Raw genomic sequence first — 24,551 nt, 5'->3', positions numbered from 1 at the left:
TATATTGCCCTCTAGTGGTGAAGTATATGAACAACATAGACCCGATTTCACAAGTGCAGAGGACAAGACGAGATTGTGACCTTTTAGTACTATTACCTGGCTTTCATATTCGAGCCACTCCTTGGTAATGCTGACCTTTGACCCCTATGCATTCATTTGTCATTAGGAAATACTGTAAGTAACAAACTGCTATTGGAATAATTAATATTTGTTTAGCACTTTTCAAAGCCCATAAACAAAGTTCTCTACAGGGCAGTAAAGTTAAACCAGTAACAATAAAACTATAAACAATTTACAAACAATAAAACTCAATAAAACTAAAACAAATCAAGAACTAGCACAGAGATGGAACACATGGGAGTTGATTACAAGAAATCTGTGTGGCATTTTAAAATTTCATTTTATTTCTTCAGTGAATTTTGAACACAACAGGTGATTAAATGACAGTAATGCAACATAGATACATATAAACGACTATATTGCATACATAAAGATAGAGACTTAATCTTTTAGAAAGTTTTAAACAGTACAGGAAAATAAAAAATAGATATTTATTGAAATGAAAAAGTAAATTTAAAACAGAAAAAAATACAAAATAATACAAAGAAAAAGAGCAGTGAATAAGTATCAGTGCATGCGAGGTTGCAAGCATGTCTTTTGTGTTAACTCTGCCCAGCTATCTGAAACATGACCTTAACAGGTCTTTCCACAATCACTTGCTTTTAATTTCAAGTAACAAATTAATTATACCCCACAGTGTCATCTGTGACTAGTGTGCTTTTATTTAGCCACTTTCAAGCTCAACTCTAGAGAACAGTTTGTGCACTAAATGAAAATGAAATATCAAACAGTTGAGTGCAGAGAATCCTGTAGGTGGCGCAGTTGCTCTTTGTTTGAAGACCCATACCACTTTCGGCATCACGAGCGTGACTGATTGCAAATCTGTGAATTTATTTTAAAAGCTCTAAAAATTGAGCCAGTGCTTTTTTAGTTCCCCCCTCCAGTGATATGGATTATGTTCTATAATTTCCTAATTGAAATCTGCTGTGATTTCAGCAGATTTCGGGCCAATGGGGGACATCACAGGCATGTACATTAATGGTGCTCTCCCCAGTGCACCACACTGCCCTGTATCTTCCATTCCTCCTTCCCATTTCTGTCATATCTGCTCCCAGACAGACACCCCCTCTCCCTCATTACACTGTACTGTATTCACCATTTTGTTCTTCTTCTTGGCTTCCTGTGTGGGCGGGAGGAAGAAAGAAAGGGAGGGTGGCTGGATGTGTAGCAGGAGGACGGTCATTGCATATCTGGAGGAGCTCTTTTAATAAACAGTGCAAACCTACAGTAGGTGTCGTTGCTGACAGCGGTAATGCGGTAATGCAGGTGGCAGCGGTGGCCTCGCAGCTGTGGCAGTGGTGACCACAGCAGCAGCAGCAGAGGAGGAGGCTGTCAGGATGATAAGCAACAGATAAAATCCAGGGCTCCGATGAATATTTCATTTCTGGAGAGATTCTGGCAAACAGGCAGCAGAGGGTGAGAAGGATTTAGGGATGAAATGTGACAGGTTTAGAAGAATTCAGAGCTACCTTCTCTTTCTCCTCTTTCTCACTCCTCCCGTTTGTGCCTGCTTTTTTCACCTTCTTCTCACCGTGCCAGACAGACTAGTTTCATTATCTGATTTGCTTTTTTAATTAGTATCGATGAGCTTAGGTCAAAAATACCAGAACACACATGGAGACAGGTGGGAAATAAAGAATAAATAAGGTGATGAACCACCAGGAGCATCCAGAACAGCTTCTTTTTACAGATTCTTCCTACAGATATTCCCTAATTTAGTGTTTTGGTGATGCTGGTGGAGAATATTGACAACTCATTCAGTGAGCATATATACCACTGAAGCTTCTAAATTTATTATGTTTCTGCTTTCTTTGCTTTTTTATACCATACACATCATTACTGACCCTAATTGGTCTCATTGTTTGTCATTTACTCAAGTACTGCACGTATGTACATTACTGAGGTACTTAAGTATTTCAATTTTATGCTAGTGTAAGCATTTCAGAGGACAATTTTGCATTATTACTTCACCACATTTGTTTTACAGCTAGATCTACTTGTTACTTTACAGATTTAGATTTTCTTTTTAGATTTAGATTTAGATTCTTTGTTACAGATTAATCTAATCAATTCGCTGCATCTGAACCACCACATATTACTGTCACATCATAATAATCCAGTATATAATAGAACACTAGCAGGGGCTTTTACTTTTGATACTACTACTTTTGATGAGTCAATTTTGATGTTATTTTGCTTAAGAAACATTTTGAATGCAGAACTTTTACTTGTGGTTAAATATAATAATGAATAAGTGTGCAACCATTTTTTTTTTAGAATGAGGGAGTGAAATATTGTTGATTCACTCAGATTTTTTATTTTTGACTTACTATCATAATTTTGACTCATTATTGACTTAACTTCGTGTCAGAACTTGGCTTCCATTCAAAGGTTTGAACAGATTAGAGGTACAATAATTTCACCTGCAAACATGAAAACAAACAAAAGAAAAACATTTATATTGGAAATCCTATGTTAATATTTTTTAGATAGGCCAGAGGAAGAGACCTGTACATTGTACATACTGTATTTTGTTATGATAGACACATACTGTATACTGTATATATTTTATGTAAATGTCAGCATGGTTGCAGTCAGATTCTCCTCAAAACGTGAATTAAACAAATTTCATTTCTACGCTGTTTACCATGTTAGCATATTAGCACCAGGCTGATACTGCGAATTGCCTTCAACTTTGATTAATGCTGGGAAGCTTTGCCAAGACCTGGTTCGGCACTGTCCAATTTCCCACTTTAATCATTTCACACTTTCACACAGGGAAACTGCTCTGTAAAACCACAATTTTCTTCCATTTGTCAAAGAGCAGCACCACTGGAGCTGTTAGTTAATTTGCCAAAAAACACTTTGATGGATGTAATTTGTTGAATAGCGAAGTGAGGAGCAGCTGCTGATGGTAGTTTTTGTTTCGCCTCAGTCATTTTGAGATGACAAACTTTGCTTCCTTGTGATCTTGATATTAATCAGGTAATTGGTTCTGGTAGCGATGTCAGCCTCTTGTTAAATATGTGTTGGTCAGCTCTCATTGCTCCACTCCCTGTAAATCTAAACTTTGACTACACTGTCAGGTTTATTGAGCTTGTCTCTCATGAAGGCAGCAGTGGGACAACAGTTGTAAAGCAAAGGCACATGTGGGCAATCTGGTGATTGCTGTAAGTGGTGTAAAAATAGGAATCACAGCTGCACACAAATCCAAAGGTCTCAGCTGAAACCAGACAGAAGCCACAGACGCCTACATAGAAGATTGAGTGTGACATAATCAAAACAGCAGGAATCTGTTGACAAAAAGTATAACCAAAGGTGCCTAACTGTAAGTCGGACCAAAAGAGGCAAGAGTGGAAAAATTCTCTCTGGCTGCCCTGCCTAGGACATTACTGAAGTTTGTGGGTGCTCTGACTTAGACAGCTAGCAAAGGAATGCTTGTTTTGGTGCTAGCTAGCATGTTCACCTTTGTCAATGCATTGTTTTTGTTTTATCTAAGTCCTTGCAAGCAAACAGGGACAAGGATGGGGAATCCCACCACCGTAATGGGAACAAAAGTTTACAGGGTTGTGATCTCTAGAAAGGAGCACTTCTACATTCCACGTCATAGCTCATTACCATAAAGTTGCCTGGACTTTTTAATGATGCCCACCGCCCTAAGACTCTCTGCCAACGGGCAAGCCGCTGCTTGCTGCCAAGTCAGCCAGTGTCTCACTGGCTGACTTGGAAAATGATTGACTTTTGGTCAATTTGATGTTCTGGATGCTTTCAGCCTGAATGTGCAGTAAAGCTTTTCAATGATGAAATCAGAAAGTCATTCTACTTTTTACCTTGCAGTTGTGGAGACAGAGGATGAGACTCCTGTCATTACACCTTCCCAAGTGGTAAACTCCTGAAATCATGTCTCATTGTATTATAAAGGAGTTAAATGTCACTTCATTTCTGTGTGTTCATTCACAGACATGTTATCTTGGTGCAGAGGCTGGTGGTGTAGGAAGACAGCTAGCCCGCTAACTTTTTTTTTTTTTTCTTACGTGTTGTCTTTTTAGCTGCTAGCTCTTTACAGATTAGTCAACATTCAGCGGGTCATTCAGACTTTGTTGAGCTTGGTCAGTCAATGAGACAATGCTAGCTGCTGATGGCAAACACCCTCGAAATGTAGGCTGACTCTGTGGGTTAAACCACAATGTCTACATGTCTTTTGTATGTCCATGCATTACATTACATTTTAGGAATTATTTCTTAGTTTTGCTACTGCTACATAGTCAATGTTAACATTAACAGCTATTTACTTACCAGTCTAGAGAAAAAGTTACGAGTTCAACACCAAACTTCACTCCTTTACTCAAGAGCCATCTCCAGTGGTGGAGGGCACCCCTCGTTTTCCTTCATATTATATCACTTCTTTTCTTCTACTTAAGGTAGTATGCTAACCAGCTAGCCGCAGCCCAGTTGGACCAGCTCATGACTTTCCGATACTGAGTCACTGTATCGCTGCTCAGACAGCATTCTTTTTAACCTTTTGTATTGTAAAAGCGATGATGGCTGAAGCTTTTGGCAAGACTGGTAAGTAAACAGTTGTTCATGCTTACACTGGCTATGTCCCAATAGTAAAACCTACAAATAGGCCCTTTAAGAGAGTGTTGCATATGTAGCCTTAATGTTGCTAAACTAGTGAGTCTTTTCAAGTCTTTTAGCACTAAACGTTAGTTAATTAGTTGCTGTGGCTAGCCCATTTAAACCTACACAATTATCTGATTGCTTGAGTCATGTGTTTCTCACTGGTACTTGTACCAACACACCACCAACAATGAACCCCCTTATGTTATTTAAATGCGTTTCAAAGTTAGAGTAGCTGAGGAGGGGGGTTTCACTGCCTCGGAATTTATGACCTTTTTACCACTCATCTTTGGTAATAAAAGTGTTCTGATGTATTTTATTACCTGTAAAGTATGTTAATATGAATCCATGAAAATGTTGTCAACAGCAGCTTTAAGTGCTGTGGTGACAAACAACACTTCAGGTGTTTAATCGCAATAATGAGATAATGATGATGAGATGCTTTTAGCTTCTGAAGAAGGAGAAGAAAGCCGAACTGTCACTACGTCATGTTTTTCATTTTGGCTGATGGAAATGTACTAAAATTAAAAATAGACAACAAAAACAACAGAAGTCACCGCAAGTAGTTCATAGACAAAAGCTCTTTTAATGAAAATCATGTTTTTTGTTCTGTCAAGTATAAAAGATTGATCATATGCATACTATTTATAGCTTCAACATAGCAGGCAGTAGAAAAAGAGTTTACATTTAAAATATTCAAAGCATTCAAAAGCATACGTCTTCTAATAAATTGAAACTGAGACATTCCTGTATATCATCGACTCACTATGGTTTCTACTTCTGGCTGGTCTGATCGGTGGGGTTCAGCTCCTCGCTACAAGAGTAATGTATACAGTACACAAGCCTGGGCTCAAATTCTATCCAAAATCCTTCCACGTTTACGTCCGGATCATTTTTGACTTGGCAGTCGCTGCCAGAATTGGAAAATTTGGGCAGATGATGCTGTTGGCCTCTCAATTCAGTCACTGTGAAAAGCTTTAGAAAAAGGATTCAGGATAATATTTCACCCAGGTGATTTCAGTCTGACCCTTCTGCATGTTATTTTTTCCTTTGCTGTTTCTATTTTCTATCATTTATTTTTGATGACCAAGCTAGGATGTCCGAGAGGTCTTTTTCCCGCTGACAACCTATCACCTAGATGTCTGCATTTATGGAAGACTGCTTGTTCATTTGCTGCTGCTGTGAAGGTTTGTGTTATTCCACAAAGCTGATGTTGACATCTGAGAGGAAAGTAGAGTTCATGAGAGTACAGCTGCAACAGAAGCCACACACATCACAAAAACACACACGAGCTGACATGATGTATTTGCTTTCATCTAATCCTTATTGAATAATGTGTGTCTATTTCAGAACATCAGTGACGACCAAAGGGCCAGTGCATGCTGAAGTATTGGTGTTGTAGCTATTTCATGCATACCTAGGTTATTTATGAGCAACTGCAGTGGATGATTCATCCAAATTTTAATTTCTCGACATCTATTGAAGACTTTGGGTGAATTTAAATATTAATCCGTATAATGATAAATATTACGATACTATTACACTGCCTAAAACGACATTAAATGTGTATCAGAACTACTTTTTTTTTCCTATTATATCTCTTTTTTTGTGCTATGACTTTATTTTAGAAACTTGGTTGTGACAAATTACAACTATTGTTTTCTTGATCGATTAAACAGCTGGTTATTAACTCATTAATCATTTGGTCTATAAGTGTCCGAAAATAGTGAAAAATGCCCATCTCAATTTCTTAAAGCCCGAGGTGATGTCATCAAATTGTTTGCTATGTCAAAATGGTTAAATTAGTCAAACTGAATGGTAAAATTAAATTAAGTGTTGCATAAGACAATGGAAAAGAAAAAATCTTCACAAATAACAAGCTAGTACTGGAAAGAGGTTTTTTTTTTTTTTTTGCCTGATAAATAACTTAAAATACTCATCAAAAGAGATGCAGATCATTTTTTCTGTTGAAAGCAGGTTGATTAACTGACTCATACTGACTCATCACTGCAGCTTTAAACTCTCGACTTCTCCTGTCAACAGGCCACTGAAGCAACTCAGCACCCAGCCAGCACTGCTGTAGTCATGAAAGTCTTTAAGTAAGTCAACACTGAGCCAGCTCATTTTAAAATGTGTAAGTAACATGCTTTCTTCAATTTGTCTCCCTTTGAAATGAGTTTTGTTTTTTATGATCTAATGATCAAGGGTGTTGTGTGCTGAGCAGATTGTAAAGTCCCTTGAAAGCAAATTTGTGATTTATGATATTGGCCTATGTAAATAAAACCAACTCTACTTATGAATCCTCATTTCCAGGTGATTTTTTGTAAAGATCTCTGTCTGCACTAAAATCCTAGAACAAGGTGAAAGTGGCATCTGGTAGCTTCTGACACTCAATTCTCATTCACATTATCTTCTGTTTCTGTTGTCATTCAAAACAGCACTTATAAAGCTGCTTCAGGGACATATGATAGAAAAAAAGGTTTTCATGAAAATCTTTGCGTATGGAATTCCACAATCCATCTTTGACTGTTAAAGCACACGTTATATTTTAAAACATATTCCCTGTACTTTATCACATGTAAATGCATCAGCAGGACTTGCACAGTGTCTGACTTATACTCAGCTCTGCGTGGCTGCTTATCACTCCATCATGTGCAGCTTACAGGAGGGGACATTTGTTATATATCTGTTTTTCAAACATAGATTATTAATCCTTGCTTTCATTCATGGGTCTAAAAACAATAAAAGGTCAATATCAAACCAAATTCTCTGAATATTTTTCCCCTATTAATCTGTACACAGGCTTAATCAGGCTGTTTGCACAAATTTTACCATCAATATATTTCTATGTTTCTAGGAGCTCCTATAAAAGCTGCCTATGAATCACACAAAGAGTAAATCCTGCCTTGCTGCACTGAGACACGGATCAAAAGCAGCATAAATACAACTTAATCCCAACACCTGTAATGAGAATCTGCTATAGTGATAATAAAATGAGCGATCGCAAAAATATTTACAGGCAGCAAAAAGACTGACAAGGTTTACATAATTGTTTTCGAAAAGGTATGTCTATACAATAAAACACACAAACGGTGTCAGATGCATCAACCCACAGTGTTTGGGTGAGAGAAACAGAAGCTTGCATGATGTCTACACAGCCTGTGCAGCATGTGCAACATGCATGTGCAACATGCTGCAGCAGCTGCAGCCCTCCATGTGTGTCTATACAGGGTGCATTCAGGGACTCTACTGAGTGTAGGTCACCCAGAGCCCAATAAACAATCAATGTAGCTGCACATGTAAAATGGAAGAAAATAGACTTAAAAACACAAAGTACACATCAGGTCACAATTGTTCTCATTTTAAGAAGTAAAATGTTGTGTCGAGAGAGAAAATGGGGCATTTTCAAATTCAGCTGGCTTAGTGTGGACATACAAATTTGATCTGTTCAATCTCTTTAGACAAACTAATGCTGTGTCTCAATTCACATACTTCCATATTCGCACTTGCTGTTTTGAGTGCACAGGTGCGTTAACATTGACAGGTGCAGCAACACGCAGTGCACTAGAACTACCTGGATGGTGCAACTCAAATTGGTCACAAAATTGAGTGTAAAACGACAGTGACTTCTCACCCTCAATGGTTGCCCCTTGGCTACGTAGCGGAAGGGAAGGGACCACCAATGTATTTTCAAACTTGTGAAAACGGCGACCGCAGAGGGAGGAGACGTTGGCGGCGGCGAAATTTCCATGTGGCATGACACAGGGGGCACAGACAGGAAAGTAACACGTTCGTTTTCAGGTCAAGTGTGAAAAGCAAACTGGCGACAATCTTGATCACATGTTGTAGTTGTCATTTCCGGTGAGTTAACAACTGCAACAATTGATCTGAAACAAAACTATCCTGGTCACATTCACAACACTACACCAGCTATTATACCGTATACACACTGTATTACATGTGAGTGCACTGACTGAAGAATCCGATTTGAGACACAGCCCAAGCTTGAGTATTAGAACTACAGTTACCTGGATAACCAACTGAGTCTGAACATTATTTTCACTCAGCACACGACCAACAACTTCCTTTCATCACTCCTTTCCTCGTGAGCAATTTTTGCACAGTGATAGTCCCAAACTATAAATAATATAATAAAAGATTTTCCTCTCACTCGTGGTCCTCTCATGTTCAGCAAGAGCTAATGGACTCCTCTGTCTCTGGTGAAATGTATATATTCATATACTTTCAACTCCGTTCATTGTCAGAAGTCTTCGTGGTCTTTCTTTAGGTAGAGAGGGAGAGGAAAAGAGCAAAGGAGACAATTCTATGGAAGTAATTATCACAGCAGCCCTCAGCGGGGAATTCAGACTGCTTCAACAGGTTATGAGCAAAAGCAATCTAAATGAAGGGGAGAGGGGAGAGGGATACATTAAAAGGTCGGTTGCGGTGTTAACAGGATTATTGATTTAGTATTTATTTATTTATATATTTGGAGGGTGTGGGGAGAGCTGCAGATACATTATATAACATAATGAATGAATAAATTATAGAAGTGATCCCCAGCATGGGATTGCACACTTTCAGGCTGGGATCATGCAGGCATGATAATGATATGGCTATATTAAGAGGAAGACTGGTGGTGGTGCTAAGGGAAGGTGCTCAGGAGGGAGGAGGAGGATGGGGTAGTGTAAAATGAAGAAAGGAAAAAAAAAAGGGTGAGAAAGAGAGGAGGCGGGGTGAGAGGGGAAGAAGGTGGGGTGTGGAGGGGAGGCGGGGAGGGAGAGAGGAAGTATGAATAATCCATCGGAGAATCACGACAGGATTAAGACAAGGTGGGAGCCAAAAATATCTCTGGCCAAGGCAGCTTGGCGCAATAATACTGCAACAGAGCACAACACGACAGCAGCCGCTCCCGCTGCCAGTCTCCGTCGGTTCAGGAAGTAAAGCGATAGGGGATTGTAAAAAGCCACTATGATGTCGCCGTGTACAGTAAAACTTCCATCGTCATGCAGTTTCAAGCCCAGGCACCCACATGTCTTCCACTTTCTCTGCAGCCTCCATATAAGACGTATTAGTTTTGAAATATACCATCAAGCTGTGAAAAAAACAGACCAAAAGTAAAAGCCGAATTCTCATTTAGCAAGAGTGACAGGGGCACTCCAGCAATTTTACACATCAAATCAATGAACCAGGGAGTGAGTCTAAAAAACATAACCCAGATAATGTCATCAGGGTTATCTTGTTTTAGAAACTATAAATCAATTAGCAGGAAGCCTGAGTTGTAATGTGGTGTAAAAGTGTGTGAAATGTGTCTACACCTTTAAAGCCTCTAAAACTGGCTTTCAGTTCTTTTTTTTCCCCTACAACATTTATATAAGACATGAAATAGCAATAAGGAACAACAGAAGTTAAAGTTCGGTAATAAAAAAAACATATATACTGAGCTTTAACACTGAAAAACTCAGTTAATCTGTCTCATCAGGACTGTGTGGGTGTGGTTTTAACACATTTGATGACCACATACTGTGATCAAACAACTCCTCAACAGTGATCCCATTTTGATTCGAATGTTGCTAAACTCCGATTGGAGAATTGAAATATGTGACATCATCTGTATCCAACTGAGCCACACCCACTTTAAACCAGTGATAGAAGCAAGAACAAAAACATATGTACATCGTGTTCATGTAGACCTTTAACATGTCAGTTAATGTTATGCTGAACTGGTACATTTTCTAAAACAATGAGCCCTGGGACCTAATTGTGGGTTAATCCGACCCCTGCATAGTAGGAATTAAAAAATAGGATATTTTGGCTTTTACTGCATCAATTTTGACCAGTTTTAATCAGTTTCTCCCAGGCTCCCCCAAGTTTATGACAACACTAACATGCTGGAGTACCCCTGTAGAATGCTCATGTGAAGAAGTCATAAAATCTGAGATAATTCCCTTTTCATCTAGGGTAAATAACACTAACACTGTCTTGACAACAGTGGTAAAATCTGCCCTTTTCAAGGTGCAGTCACTTCCCACTGAAACAATCAAATCTACATTTTGTGTGTGCTATGAGTAAACGAAGCCAGTAAGACTCATTACATCAGCAGAGAACTTAATATGAACATTTCCCCTCAGTGCCGCAGTCAGTCTCCATTCATACGACAACTCCCCTCATTGGAAAACTTCCCATCATCCCTGCAGCTGAAATCTTCTCAAATTCAAATGAGGGCTTACCTCCTGTTTTGCTGGCATCCTTCTTTCTTTATCTCTTCCTCCCTCTTACATTTCTCTCATCCTTGCCTCACTCTCTTTTTTCCCCCCTCTTGTAGTTCTCTCTCTGTCACCGCAGTCAAATGAGGTTAAATCTTCTAGCTTGCTTGGTAAGAGGCATAGATTAGCAAAACAGACTTCCAGCTCCGCCAGCTACTAAGAAGTCGACCAGAAAAACGGGCAAAACAAAGACTGGGTTGGTGACTTCCTGGTCTACTTTGAAGAGTATACCTTGGCGACGTGTGTGCGCGTGTTCGTGTAGGATACAAAGCCATGCAGAGCTGTACACTGGTCTAACAGCTGTGTGACATTAGCATTTACATAAGATGGGGTATATTAGCAGTGATTTGAGGTGGTGAGAAGGGGATTACAATTTCAGCAAAATCGCACCATGTGAACCATAATCTCTGGGCACATACATGCACGCTCTTCTCTCAGCTTCATGGCAACAACACAGGTACAACGTCATGTGACTCTGAGTGATTGTTATAAGATGAATGGGGATGAGAAAGGCATTGAGATTGAGCCTAAATTCTACAGTATTGGAGCATTATCAAATGACAAGTTACCTTCAAACTCACCTACTCATACAACATGCAAACAGTCAACAATGTTGTCTCTTCACAGTGATCTTTCCTGCACCTGGTTCTGAAGACATACGGTACATTGATATCTCAGTCTTAACGTAAGAAAAGTACCCCAAATACCGGAAAATATATGTAAGGCAATGCTACTGGTTACATGAAGAGCATGGACTTATGACGCTACCAAGGTGCTTACAACACTTAAAAGAGGAATACCACCCAGTTTGAGAAACAACTCGTCAGGTACAAAAAGTCTGATCAGTCATCACGATCATTTCCACTCCAAAACCAGAACTGAGGAAAATGTTATGTTTGGAGCAGCTCACTAGAACCAGACAGTAGCTGAGATGTCCAATCTGAAAGGCATTTTCAAATGTACTGCAGATTCATCAGCAGGAACTTGTAGTTTTATCTGATTTTTCTACACCTGATTCAACTTGGTTCAATACAGGGGTTCTGCAAATACAATCTTTCTTGCTCTGGTATGACCAGTAGCTTATGTTGGCTAATGTTAGCTAACATTAGTAAACTTGAGATAAATTACTGTGTAGCTGACTGACTGATGACTTGATGACTCCTGATGACCATTCTCGATTTATGCTACGGTTACATAATATTTTAGCAAAATTAGCAACATCATTTCACATTTGTCACTTGTGGACATTGTTGCCACTGTTCAGTTAAAATTATACATTCCTGTTTCACAAAATGTTCAAGCAACTACGTCCTCCATTCAGGAAAGTTGTAGACACGTTCAGAAATTTAAGGGAACATTCTCCAAAACTTGAAATATTCCCAGAACATTCCTAAGTAACAATTAAGTAACACTCGATGGGCATTTTTGCATACTGCAAATGACCCAGTGGCAAACTGTTGTTGGATTTTAGCACTCTACATCCAGCAAATACTGTAATGTGCCCTGGTGGGAACTAACTCTTGAACAAAATTCAAAGAAGATTTTGACTCCCAGAAAGTTTATTAACCAGAATCATAAAACCAATGGAAACCCTCCACTTATGCCAACTTTATGATGCTTCTGACTTCTGCTGTTGCACCATGTTTAAACATTTGAAATAATCTCATAATTATCACTTGTGGACAAAGTACTGTTACTTTTCATAAAGCTCTGCAGAACATCTGAAAAACTATACAATATTCTTTGAACATTTAAAGTGATAGTATATGAGTTTTTAAAGAAAAAATAACACATCTCCCTCTTGAAAATAATCCAGCAGCCACCATCAATGTAACTTCAGAAAGACATTAGACTAATGTCAGACAGATGTTAAATTTTGGTTGAAAATGAACCCAACATTGGCTAACTGACAAAGTGATATGAAGCAAATGTTGGGGTTCAGTCACAACTAGAATGTCTCTCTCTGTATATCAAGAGGTCGTTGGCATTAGACATTTGGAAGACGTTGGATTTTGATTACTCAACAACTTAAAACCAACAAAATATCAATATCAGCTGTCTTCAGTATTCTACGTGAAACTGACGTCAGCATTGGATGTCCTGGCATTGACTTTTGGTCACCTGGTGGCTGCAGGGATAAGTGGAATATATAAGCAATAAAACACACCCATGTTATTTAAATACACTCAGGGTTCTGCTAATGTAACCTTTATTGTTCTGGCATGATCAGGAGCTTTTTTGTGGCTACTGTTAGCAAACTTTGGATACATAAACGTTGCTGTATAATTGACAATACTGAGTCAGTCACTGCCTTAATGACTGCCTATCTGTACACTGTTATTTATGCTTTAGCATTCACCTTTATTTCATAACTGTCATTTGAAGACACTATGGCTGTTTTTAGTAAAACTTAGTCCCATGTTAAAGAATGTTCTGGGAACCACATCATTTATTACACTTTTGGATGAAAAGTTTGTAAAGTTAAACATGTCTTAATTTTGATCTTAGTTTGGTATAATAATATGGTACAGTTTAAAGAGACAGCAGGGCCACTTAACTTTTTATGTTTTTGTTTTTTTTGTTTAACCAAATTTATACAGTAAAACAAGACTTAATTTATTCAGAATTACTTCTTGGTAGTCCAGAAGTAGAAAGCTTTGTGCAGTCTATCCAGTAATCAAAGCATTACCCGCAATCCTGCAGATACATAACATATTCCTGTTTTTAGGGATCTTTATGGGGTTAACAACCTTATATAAACCTAAATATGTCTTCCTTTGCCATTTGCAATAATTATTTGCAGTGTGTGGTTTGAGGGAGAGCTGACCATGCTAATAGGACTAAATGGACTGTCCAAAGAAACCGCAGTGCATATGTACCTTCTTAAATTAGGTGGTATACCCTTTTAAGACACAGTATAAGGCTCAGACTTTGGCTAAATCAAACAGGCCAGAATCCTCCAAATGCATACTTATAATAAGAACAAACAACCAAGTGTACTCTTACTAGAGTTACATGGGCACATTATACTACTATATACTACTTGTTCTGGATGTTTCGGTCAAAAAAAGTCACACCAGGCAAATTATACATGACCATCAGTCTGACAATGTTGTGCGGGCAAGGACAGGGAAACAGTAGTACAAAAGTAGCTATTTGATAACAATGCAAACCGATAAGTATATAAGTATTGCCATGGGTTAGAATTTAAAATGAATAATGAAGAAAACAAATCATTGCTGATAGATCATCATAAATCATCTTGATAGATAGATAGATAGATAGATAGATAGATAGATAGATAGATAGATAGATAGATAGGTAGATTTAGGACTCAGTGTAATAAGTGTAAAGAATATGCTTGTTTTATCAACAGGAACTGAACTCAGTGGGACTAAGGTTACTAAAATAACCTCACTTCCGTTTGAGCTTGTTACCTTCTACACAATGTTGAGACATCATCGAAAATGCTGAACTAGACGCCATTAAATAACAGGTTTGATGGATGAGGGGAGCATGAGCCTATTTTTGTGGTTTGACACACAAGATAGATGAGTTACAATAAAACGGTAATTTGTCCTCTGAGGCTGTGGCTGAAACCGATTTACCAAGTAGATTATTCAACAAGCGAAGTGGTGATTGCATAATTTTATTGCCCTGTATTGTGGAAATATTGTGCTGTCCCTGGTTGTAGAAACTGAAAATGTGCTGGTGCATGGTCAAAAGGACTCCATGAGACTTACAGTACTCTCATCTTCCTGCCGAAACACTGACTTTTGAAATACCAGCAAAGGTTTTGTTGTATATATTTCTGAATTCTGCTTTTGCGTTTTGATTATCATGCATTGTACTCTATTGTCTCGTGAAAAAAAAAGATTCTGAGGTAACCTGACCTAACACTCCGTTTGCAGCCCATATGTCATATGGATACATCATCTGTCATGTCACAGTATCACCATAGAAGACAAAAGGGGCAATACCACAGCAGGATCTAATGACTAATTTGCGACATTAGAAAGTGGGAAACACTTAAAGTGGTTTGACTGACTATAAAATGGTCACTATTATCTATTTGCATTTCTAGATGAAAGTTAGTTTTCATATGATGATAAAGCAGATGTATAAATGCTTCTCAAACGACCTGAATTAACAACAAATGTGTAGTTGTCTGAAGAAAGGAACACGTACTTGGATGAGCAGACCGCATGTCATTAGAAAGAACACCAGGTTTACTTTTTGAAGAATGAGACTGACAATTTTTTCATTGCCTACAATTCCCATGAGAAGACTAAAATCACCAATCCACTCCCACCAGTACAAACATCAGTGAGCCGCACTGTCGCGCTGGATGACATGACATGGGGCAATGGCTGTAGGAGGTATGGCCTCGTGGCCACATAGTTTTTGACATGTAGGGTCAGGGGACACGGGGGAGATGGACTGACCCCTGCTCAGCTTAACATGAAGTCAAGCTAACAGAAGCTACTGTCAGACTTTCCTTTTCTCTGATGGAAAGACAGGGAGTCTGGCAGAGCTTTGTGATGCAGCTGAGCTAGCAGTTCTGCCTAAAGAGGCTCTATGGTGTGTGTATGTGTCAGCATGTAGCCATAGCCTTGTGTTTGTCACAGTTAATGTTGCTGTTTGTCAGCCCTAAATACCTTGTTAATCTCTGAATATAGTACAGTTATGGGGGCCCATGTGTTTAATACCACTGCAGAGAGATAAATAAAGCTAATGCAAACAATATACATTTTTAAAACTAGGAAAGAAAAATGTCCTTACCTGTAATTTCACATTTATTATTTTCTGATCAGTTTTGGCCTCATTTACCCAGTAAGTCCCAATTTCTTCTTCTTACTTTCAGTACTGTGGGTTGACTTCACTGGTCAGATTCATGCAAATATGATATACTTTTAAAATCAAATTTGTGTGGTTGCCACACTGAAGGTCCTTTTTTGTTTGTTGTTGTTGGTTACACAAATAACCCAAGCTCCAAGCTCTTCTGCTGAGGCTCAGCTGTTGCTGTTTTTAATATCGCTGCATTAATTTAGAATGGCAAACAAACACGTAATGTAATTAGTGTCTGGTCAGTTTATCACATCCTGCTGCTGTAGATGCTCAGTAGAACATTAAATTTCACCAATATTCAGATATAAATAGCTTTACAAATGCTCTATTTACTCCAGTTTGAGTAAAATGTCATGAATACTACAGGGCCAAGCTGTTTTTAGGAGGTTATTTTGCCTTTTTGGCCTGAGTGATGCAGAAATGGCAGAGAAGCTGGAAAGTATTGAGAAACTGACAAACTGTTGGTTTTGGTCTTCTCAAGGGATTTGTTGACATTAGGAAAACACTCATGATGGCAGCCCCATTCTTCAAGATTGCCAAAAATAATATTACTTGTGTTTTAAATATCTCATATAACATGCTATTTCAATAACCTATTAGTAAGCCCTCAGTGTGTTGTCGTATTAGAATAATTTCTATGAGTTTCTAATGATGCTACTGAAATACACAGTAGCCTAATCAGAGAGCACTTGGCATTTGGAATGATGCTAATTGTAAAAAAGCAAGTGGCAATAGCTTTCTATGCAGCAGTGATAAAAATACACCAATTATATCTAGGATTGATGCTTCAGAAGAGTTAACAATAATGGTAAATATTGATATCTTAGCTGCTAAGCTCGTCCTGCCATATAGCAAAGTGTAACAGATGTATTTCATGACATAAACTGGAGATTCCATCTACATTTTGTAAATTTCTAACCTGCGTTTTTTTGTTAAAAACGGTCATTACTAAGCGTGACAGAGTGTTCTGTTGTTTAAAAAAGGGGCTGCTGAATAAATGTGAGTGCTAAGTAGATGTTATAAAGAGTCAAGACACACAAACAAACAATAAAATGGTGGCAACAGTTTTCCACATAGAAATGTGAATCATCAACAAACATTGACACTGTAGTGTGCAAGGAATAAGATCTAGTATACTGGTAACATTCCACTGTTTGTTACTGGCCTACTGTGTTCAACTTTTTTCCCTTTTTATTCTTTTTTTTAAGAAAATTCTGTCATTAAAAATCTTTCTATAGTATATTTTTTCTTAAAAAATATAGAAAAAAGTAATTTACAGGTATTTTACACATGAAATATCCTCTGGCTTTAGTTTTGGAACAGTTATGACTCATTTTGTTCTTTTGCAGCACATGGTGTTACAGAATATCCATTGAAACAACAAACATAAAGCACTACAGCGTAGCAAAATTAAAAAATTAAAAAAATACGCAGACTTCATACAGGAAAATTAAATACATGCATACATACAATACAGTGCCATGCAAACACAGTCCATTTTGTGAAATAAATTATTTAAGATTTTCATTTCTTTCCCATTTTTCAAACATTTTCATGCCTTCTTGCTATACATACATGACATGGCTTTTACATAATGTGGCGGTCACTGCAGCTGCTACAGATAGTAGCTCACCATAAACTCCTCATCTCTAATAGGGCAATGTCTGGTTGATGAGAGATACAAGGTTCTTGACAATTCAACACTTACTTTTGAATTCCACAAAAGCAGGAGATGTGTTCACGGTAAAGTATGACAAGTACAAGATGATGCTTTCACTTTTTGTTTCTCTTTTGTTTTTCCCGATATTAATCTACATAAGGAGCAGCTTTAATAGCCTTTTTGATAACTAATAATTTGTGTGCACTCCTTTGTCAAACATCAACACATACAGTACATCTTCACTGACATTTGGTCCAGGAGGAACACTCTAGCCTCCCTCCAGCTGCCTGATTACCTGACCTGTGTTAGAGTCATCCACTTTCTTGTTGGCAGCGCAAAGAAATAAGACAGCAGTGTCCTCCTCAATGTCAGCCCTGTAAGACCCAGTCAGTCTCCTAAGAAGGTATTGACTGGTCAGCAATCAGCCACATCTGCTCACATGCCACTGGCTAAGATCAGCCTGCCAGAGGTCAGTGTGAGATTGATATCTGTTGGGCCTGATGACCTTGAGTGTGTTTGTTCTGGGACTGCAACAGAGATTCTTATCGGGCTTTGGCAGACATAGATAATGCTGTTTAGCCAATGGGGAAAGGGAAGCCATTTTGGACTGAATATTTAAGAGGGGCATCTATAGAGAGACATGTTATTTCAAGTAAAATTTAAATACATGTACCTACTACATGGACAAGCTTCAGGTTTTGTCAATATATACTGTTTACTGTATATTCATACACTCAATGAGCACTTTATTTGGAACACCTGAACACCTGCTTATTCATGCAGTTATCCAATCAGCCAAAGATGTGGCAGCACTGCAATGCATAAAATAGGTCAGGAGCTTCAGTTAATGTTCACATCAAACATCAGAACAGGAAAAAAATGTGATCTCAGTGACTTTGACAGTGGCAGGATTGTTGGTGTCAGATGCTGGTTTGAATATTTCTGAAACTGCTGATCTGTCAGTCTCTAGAGTTTTTACGCAGAATGGAGCCAAACACAAAAAAAACATCCAGTAAGCAGCATACCTGTGGACAAAAATGTCTTGTTGATGAGAGGGGTGAAAGGAGAATGGCAAGACTGGTTGGAGCTGATGGAACCATGGTAACTCAGATAACCACTCTTTATGACTGTGGTGAGCAGAATGGACAACTCGCTGAACCTTGAGGCTGATGGACTACCATGAAAAGAAGACCATGTCAGGTTCCTCTCCTATCAGCCAAGAACAGGAATCTGAGGCTGCAGTGGACACAGGCTCACCAACACTGGACAGTTGAAGACTGGACAAACATAGAGAGAATCTGGTCTAGAGAATCTAGATTTCTGCTGAGGCAGCAGATGTTTAGGGTCAGAATTTGGTGTCAACAGCATGAATCCATGGACCTCATCTGCCTTATGTCAACAGACCAGGTTGGTGGTGGTGGTCTAATGGCGTGGGGAATGTTTTCTTAGCTCACTCTGGGCCCCTTAATACCAATCAATCATGGTTTGAACGCCACAGCCTATCTGAGTATTGTTGCTGACCATGTGCTTCCCTCTATGGCCACAGTTTACCATCTTCTACTGGCAACTTCCAGCAGGATAATGTCACAATACAAAAGTCATCTCAAACCGTTTTCATGATTTCAGTGAACATCAGTGGCTAACCAAGTCACCAGATCTGAATCCAGTAGAACACCTTTTGGATGTGGTAAAACAGGAGATTTGCAGCATGAATGTGCAGATGACAAATCTGCAGAAATTATGTGATGCAGTCTCATCAACATGGATCAGAGTCTCAAAGGAAAGTTTCCAACATCTTGTGGAATCCAGGCCACAAAGAACTGAGACTGTTTGAGTGCAAAGGGAAGCCCTAACCACTATTAGTAAGGTAATCTTCATAAAGTGCTCAGTAAGTGTATGTGCTATTATGCAAACCCTTTATTGTTGTAAAAAAATAAAGGATAAATTTGATAGTAATAACAAAAAAACAAAACAAAAAAACTGACATTTTCTTAGCATAGCCTTGCAGATATTATACATCGTAACTGTCTTCCTTAGCTAGTAGCCTGTCCAGTCTATCAAGATGTTGATATTAACCCATGAAGGTCTTAATGAAAAACCTTCCAGGGTAAAAGGGTTTTCATTAAAGCAGCATAAATTGATTTTTCTTTTTGGCCACATGTGAGCAGCAGAAACAAAACAAAACACTGACAATTTATCACCTTACTAAATAGTTGTGGCAAATATGTCAGCAAACTTCCTATGTACACATCCAACAGCCACGGAGCAACATTAGCACTCATTTGGAGTCGTATTCAATCTCCTATTAGCTCTGTTTTGGTTTCCACCAGCTCCTTAGGAAAATCTCTATCACTGCTAAGTGCTCCACTATGTTCATCTGCTAGTTGCAAAGTTTGTTTGTTTGCTGCAGGGCATGTAGTGCTGGGAGGCTTTAATAAAGCTTTTCCACAGGCAAAAGCTGCCTGCTGCTGGTAACAAGGCTGATGAGAGTAGTGGGAGTGAACTCAAACAGTTATGTTGTGGGTTGTACAAACTTAACAATGAGCAGAGTGATGGTAAAAGGTTGAGGGGGAGCTGCAGAGTTGGGTGATAATTTTCTGCGACCTTGTCACTATGATCGACCCTTTTTATTTTACACTTAGTTATTTGATCCATTGTCAACATAAAAAATATTGACTATTTCAGCTTAAAGGCTGAGAAAACACAAACATTATAATAAAAAATAGGAAAAATATGAAGAAAAACAATGCATTGCTTTTTTAAATGTACTATTCTTATCTAGACAAATGGAGTGAACAACATGCTCTTCAGCAAGGTCATGTTGCAGGGCTGGATTTTTAGTCATTTGTTAAATGTGATTTTGAACATCTGGAACAAAACCCGTAAGTTGTAGTTTCCCTTCAGCTCTCTATCAGTTCACACTATTCAGAGACTGTGTACTTTACAGAAAGGGCCTCACTGCTTAGTTTAAAGCCTGCTTCATAATCTGCTTCACAAACCTGAACAACACTGAATAGCAGTCAAATCAGCTGGAACAATTCATGAGTCATGGTTGTTCTGTGTGAAAGTTCAAACTTGGTGAGATTTTTTTTTGTTTGTTTGTTCGTTTTTTTTTTTAAATAAATCTTTCAAAGAAAAAAGTTTATGGCACCACTGCAACTACTGAATCACATTCAGACCTTCCAATTACCAGTGCCATGCCTGTGAGCTTTTGTAAGTGGATCACAAAGATATTTGTACTCTCACAGAAATTTTCCACTGTTATCAATATGCTAGAAAGTTTGATATATCCAGCCATGGAAACACCTCTTCACTTTTGGTTTTACTGGTCTGCAAAAGCAGTTTAGGATTTGCGTAAGTCATACTCTAAGATTACTGCCTTTTCAAGCACTGCTGCACAATAGTCACTTATCACTTCCTCCTCATAGGCTGCAGCCCACTGCAGTTTCTTTTGCCATTGCCTGAGACCTCATATGACTTCTGGAACAACGCAGAAATATTTGCCTCCTGCTTACATAAACCTTGACAATTCTATTCACATAATGCAATGTGCTAGATAATTCTTCATAATGGACACAGTGTATGCCATCTGCCCAGTTCAGCTGTTCAGCTATTTTTCATGTTACAGAAAAGCATGCAGTGTGCTTTCGGTCCACAATTTCTCTCTTTCCACAGAATTTGGTTTCTTTTTGTGTTATCAAGTTGTGAGGAGTAAGGTGCGTGCACAGTCGTCTCCTGCACAGTTATAATCTGTACACTTTTGTGTTATCACCCTACACACTTTCACCAACAGACTGCAATGCTCCTCACTCACTGTCTTTGAGGTAAGGGCTGCAGGAGATGAACATAGAATTGCTAATATTGAAATGGACTAACATACTGTATGTTGAGAATTTACTTACAGATTTAGCAAGCATAGGTTCTGGCAACTAACTTGTTTTTTTATACCAAATAGTTGGGAAAGAGCTTTAGAACCATGAGCATATTGCAGTTTGTGCAAATGAGATACACTGTCCAGACTGAAGGACTGAATGACTGACCAGTGGGGCTGCGCTCTACTCTGGCCAGCTTAGCTGCTATTGGTTGGGAGTGACGAGTGCCCACTCCTCAGGGGACATAACGGCCTCCCCTGCACCTCTAGAGGTGCCTAACAACTGGAGAACACCTCTCATCCACCAATAACTTGACGGATACCCACTGATATGCACTGCTAAAATTACAAACTACTCAGACGTTTGTCACATGATCAGGATTCTCCCTGACTTCAATGCACTCAATCTCCTCCCTTTCTCTTTCCCTCTCCCTTTCCCGTTCCCTCTCCCTCTCCCGCTCTTTCCGCTTTGCCCGTTTCTTTTTCTTGTGTCTCTTTTTGGAGGGCGGGAAGAAGGTCAGGAAGACAGGCAGGATGACAAAGCAGTGCAGCACAGTGCAGCCCGCAGTGAGGAGGGAGCACTTGAACAGTGTGTAGGTCAAATTGGAAGGCACAAACACCAAGGGCATGATCCCGATCACAAAGCAGGATGTGTTCTGCAGGATGGCAGCCCCGTGCTCCTCCAGTGCCAACTTGATGCACTGCGTCCTAGTGTGCTCGGTGGCCAGCACAAAAGTGTACAGGTGTGGTGCACAGTGATCCATGGCGAAGTTGAGGGTATAAATAAGGCACAGGATTGAGATGCTGTCCATGCCAACGTTCCAGAGGGTCATCAAACCCAGAACGCCCAACTCCACGGATGTGACTGTGAGAATGAGCCAGAAGTTCCCCAAGGGGTTGATGACCAGGAAGAAAGTGAGGATGAGGATAGTGAGCACGCTGAAGCCTGAGGTCAGGATGGGCGAGATGACGGAGGAGCTGTAGCGGTCCATGAACACAAACGTGGGATTGAAGGCAATGAACTTGATGCTGTTGATTAGCATCAACGGACGAAGCTTTTCCAGAAGCTCCACCACCTCCTCGCGTTTCTTCTCAGTCGTCCGCGCCACCAAGTACATCCTTGAGGCAATGATATCATACTCATCGGTTTCACGGTTCTTGGAGAATATGATGTCCTCAGTGAAGTGCTGATATTCCGGGCTGCGCAGGAAGGAGCTTTTAAGGATGGTGATGAAGTCGCTCTTAGTTGATGCACTCACATTGACCACCCGCAGGTAGTGGAAAAAGTTGTCCATCCAGGAGATCTTATTGAAGCCATGACTCAGAGTCTTCAGGTGCTCTTGCACCGTGGAGTTCCAGTACTCAATGGGCTCATAAATGTAAAACCCAATCACAGGACTGTAATTACTGAAGTACTTCTGCTGGGTCAGAGCATACGAAACACTCGGAGAGTTACTAGCCAGCAGGTTGACGATATTCGATCCATCACTGATTTGTAAACATCCCATGAATGAGAAAGAGGCATAGATGAGATAGAGAATGACCACAAAGGGTTTGACATAAGTGTTGGTAATCCACTCTGTGTAATGCTCTCGCAGGAAATGCTGTATGAAGTGATTCTGATAGGGGACGCTGTCGTGGTGCGTGGACAGGTCATGGCCATCACTCATCATGGTTTTAAACCAAGTTGGCTGGCGGTCCAGATACTCTACTGAGGGGATTTTACAACAGAAAACACTGTGATAGCGGTTCTGCTCCAGCTGTCCAGCAAACACTAGGCAGGAGCCATAGAAAGAGAAGACGTAGAAGTAGTTGACCAGTATGGCGACGCACATGCTCTGGCAGAAAATTTTCACCGACTCAATGTTGGTGAAAGGGCTAGCTCCCATGCCAAAGGTGATGATGTAGAGTGAGCTTGTCATGGTGTAGCACACCATCACATCAGCAAAAGCGTCCGCCACACGCTCCTTGAAGGGCAGGTTTTCCCTTGTTCTCCTCCAGCCTGCTAGCAACTCGAACACTCCTTTGGTTCCATGGCCTAGAAGAAAAGAGAGAGAGAGATGTGTTAATATTGTGCACATCAAAAACAACAAAGCCTGGAAAAGTGTTCCATTTGCATGATATGATCATTCCAAGGAAGTAAAATGGTCCATGTCTCAGAAGGATTTTAGATATTTTGTTGTACCATTGCATAAGGTAGGCAATATGGGTTTTAGTATCTTGCCCAAGGACACTTCGACATGCAGCCTGGAGGAGCCGGGGATCGAACCACCGACCTTCTAATTAGTGGACGACCCGCTCTATCTCCTGAGCCACAGCCACCCCATAGAATGATTATATAAAGAATTATTTCAGGCATCCTAGTTTCTCGAAGTCCTGCTCATTTTCTGCATAGACAATGAAAGGGGACAAACAATTTCAAAGGCTTGAACCAACTTTGAAATTGTTGGTGGAATGTTCAGTACAAAAGATGATGAGCTGTATTAAAAAAAACATCAACACAAAATTAATGTGACACGGCAGATTAACATACGTTTGAACATCCTTGGCCCCACACAGGAACACCCAACTACCCAATGCGCACTGTTCGTTTATCTGTAAAATGCCAGAGCTGCATTTCTGATGGGGGGTGACGGAGGTACCTCCACCACATAAATATTTCTGTAAGAGTGAACAATGGATTTGGCCTATCTTCATGTTTTTCTGCTAACATCAGCTTTAAAATATTCTTTTCAGATCTCGCAGGTGGACAGGGAAGTAAGGGGGATTGCTCCCCTTGACAGCTTTATAAATTTCCCCTTGTTTGACAGAGGAAAAAAAGTTAATTAACTATAAAGGATTAGGCGTATGTAATGAGTCAGCTAGATGCCTCTTCCTGCTTTTAGTTTTATTAAGCTGTGCTGCAAGTCAATTAGTTAGTGTCAGTTGGTTTGGAGGGTGTGGAGACAGAGGAAATTCACACTCCTGGTTTTCCCAACGTTACACCAGGGGCATCCACATGTTTCCCTTCACCAGTTACCAAATAGGATGTTAAGGAGCGTGTCATTTTCTAGACATGATTGGAAAAGCTCGGGGATTCATTATAGTGATTGATTGCTGGCAGGTGGAGGTGGATAATAACAATGAGCCCATCTGGTAAAATGTCCCTGGCTAGTATCAGTATCAA

The 24,551-nt window shown here is 39.5% G+C and overlaps 1 protein-coding gene across 2 annotated transcripts in view; it reads right to left on the bottom strand.

The window, feature by feature from the left end:
- Positions 1-280: 280 nt before the first annotated feature.
- Positions 281-24,551, bottom strand: part of ptchd4 (patched domain containing 4) — a 58,344-nt gene continuing 34,073 nt past the window's right edge. The window contains exons 3-4 of one of the 2 annotated variants that reach the window (XM_071478547.1): positions 3,951-23,423; positions 281-1,449 (exon numbers count right to left, since the gene is read on the bottom strand). In XM_071478547.1, the coding sequence (XP_071334648.1) occupies positions 21,742-23,423 (1,682 nt within the window). In that variant the 3' untranslated portion in view covers positions 281-1,449; positions 3,951-21,741. Of the gene's footprint in view, positions 1,516-3,950; positions 23,424-24,551 lie in introns of both variants that reach the window. The other variant, XM_071478546.1, reaches the window with a different exon arrangement.

This window comes from Trachinotus anak, unplaced genomic scaffold (assembly GCF_046630095.1).
Source record: "Trachinotus anak isolate AG129_WGS33_773 ecotype Australia unplaced genomic scaffold, CSIRO_AGI_Tana_v1 ptg000005l, whole genome shotgun sequence".
NCBI classification, from domain to species: Eukaryota; Metazoa; Chordata; class Actinopteri; order Carangiformes; family Carangidae; genus Trachinotus; species Trachinotus anak.
The sequence above is the reverse complement of the archived record's forward strand: the minus strand, read 5'-3'. Positions and strand labels throughout refer to the sequence as shown.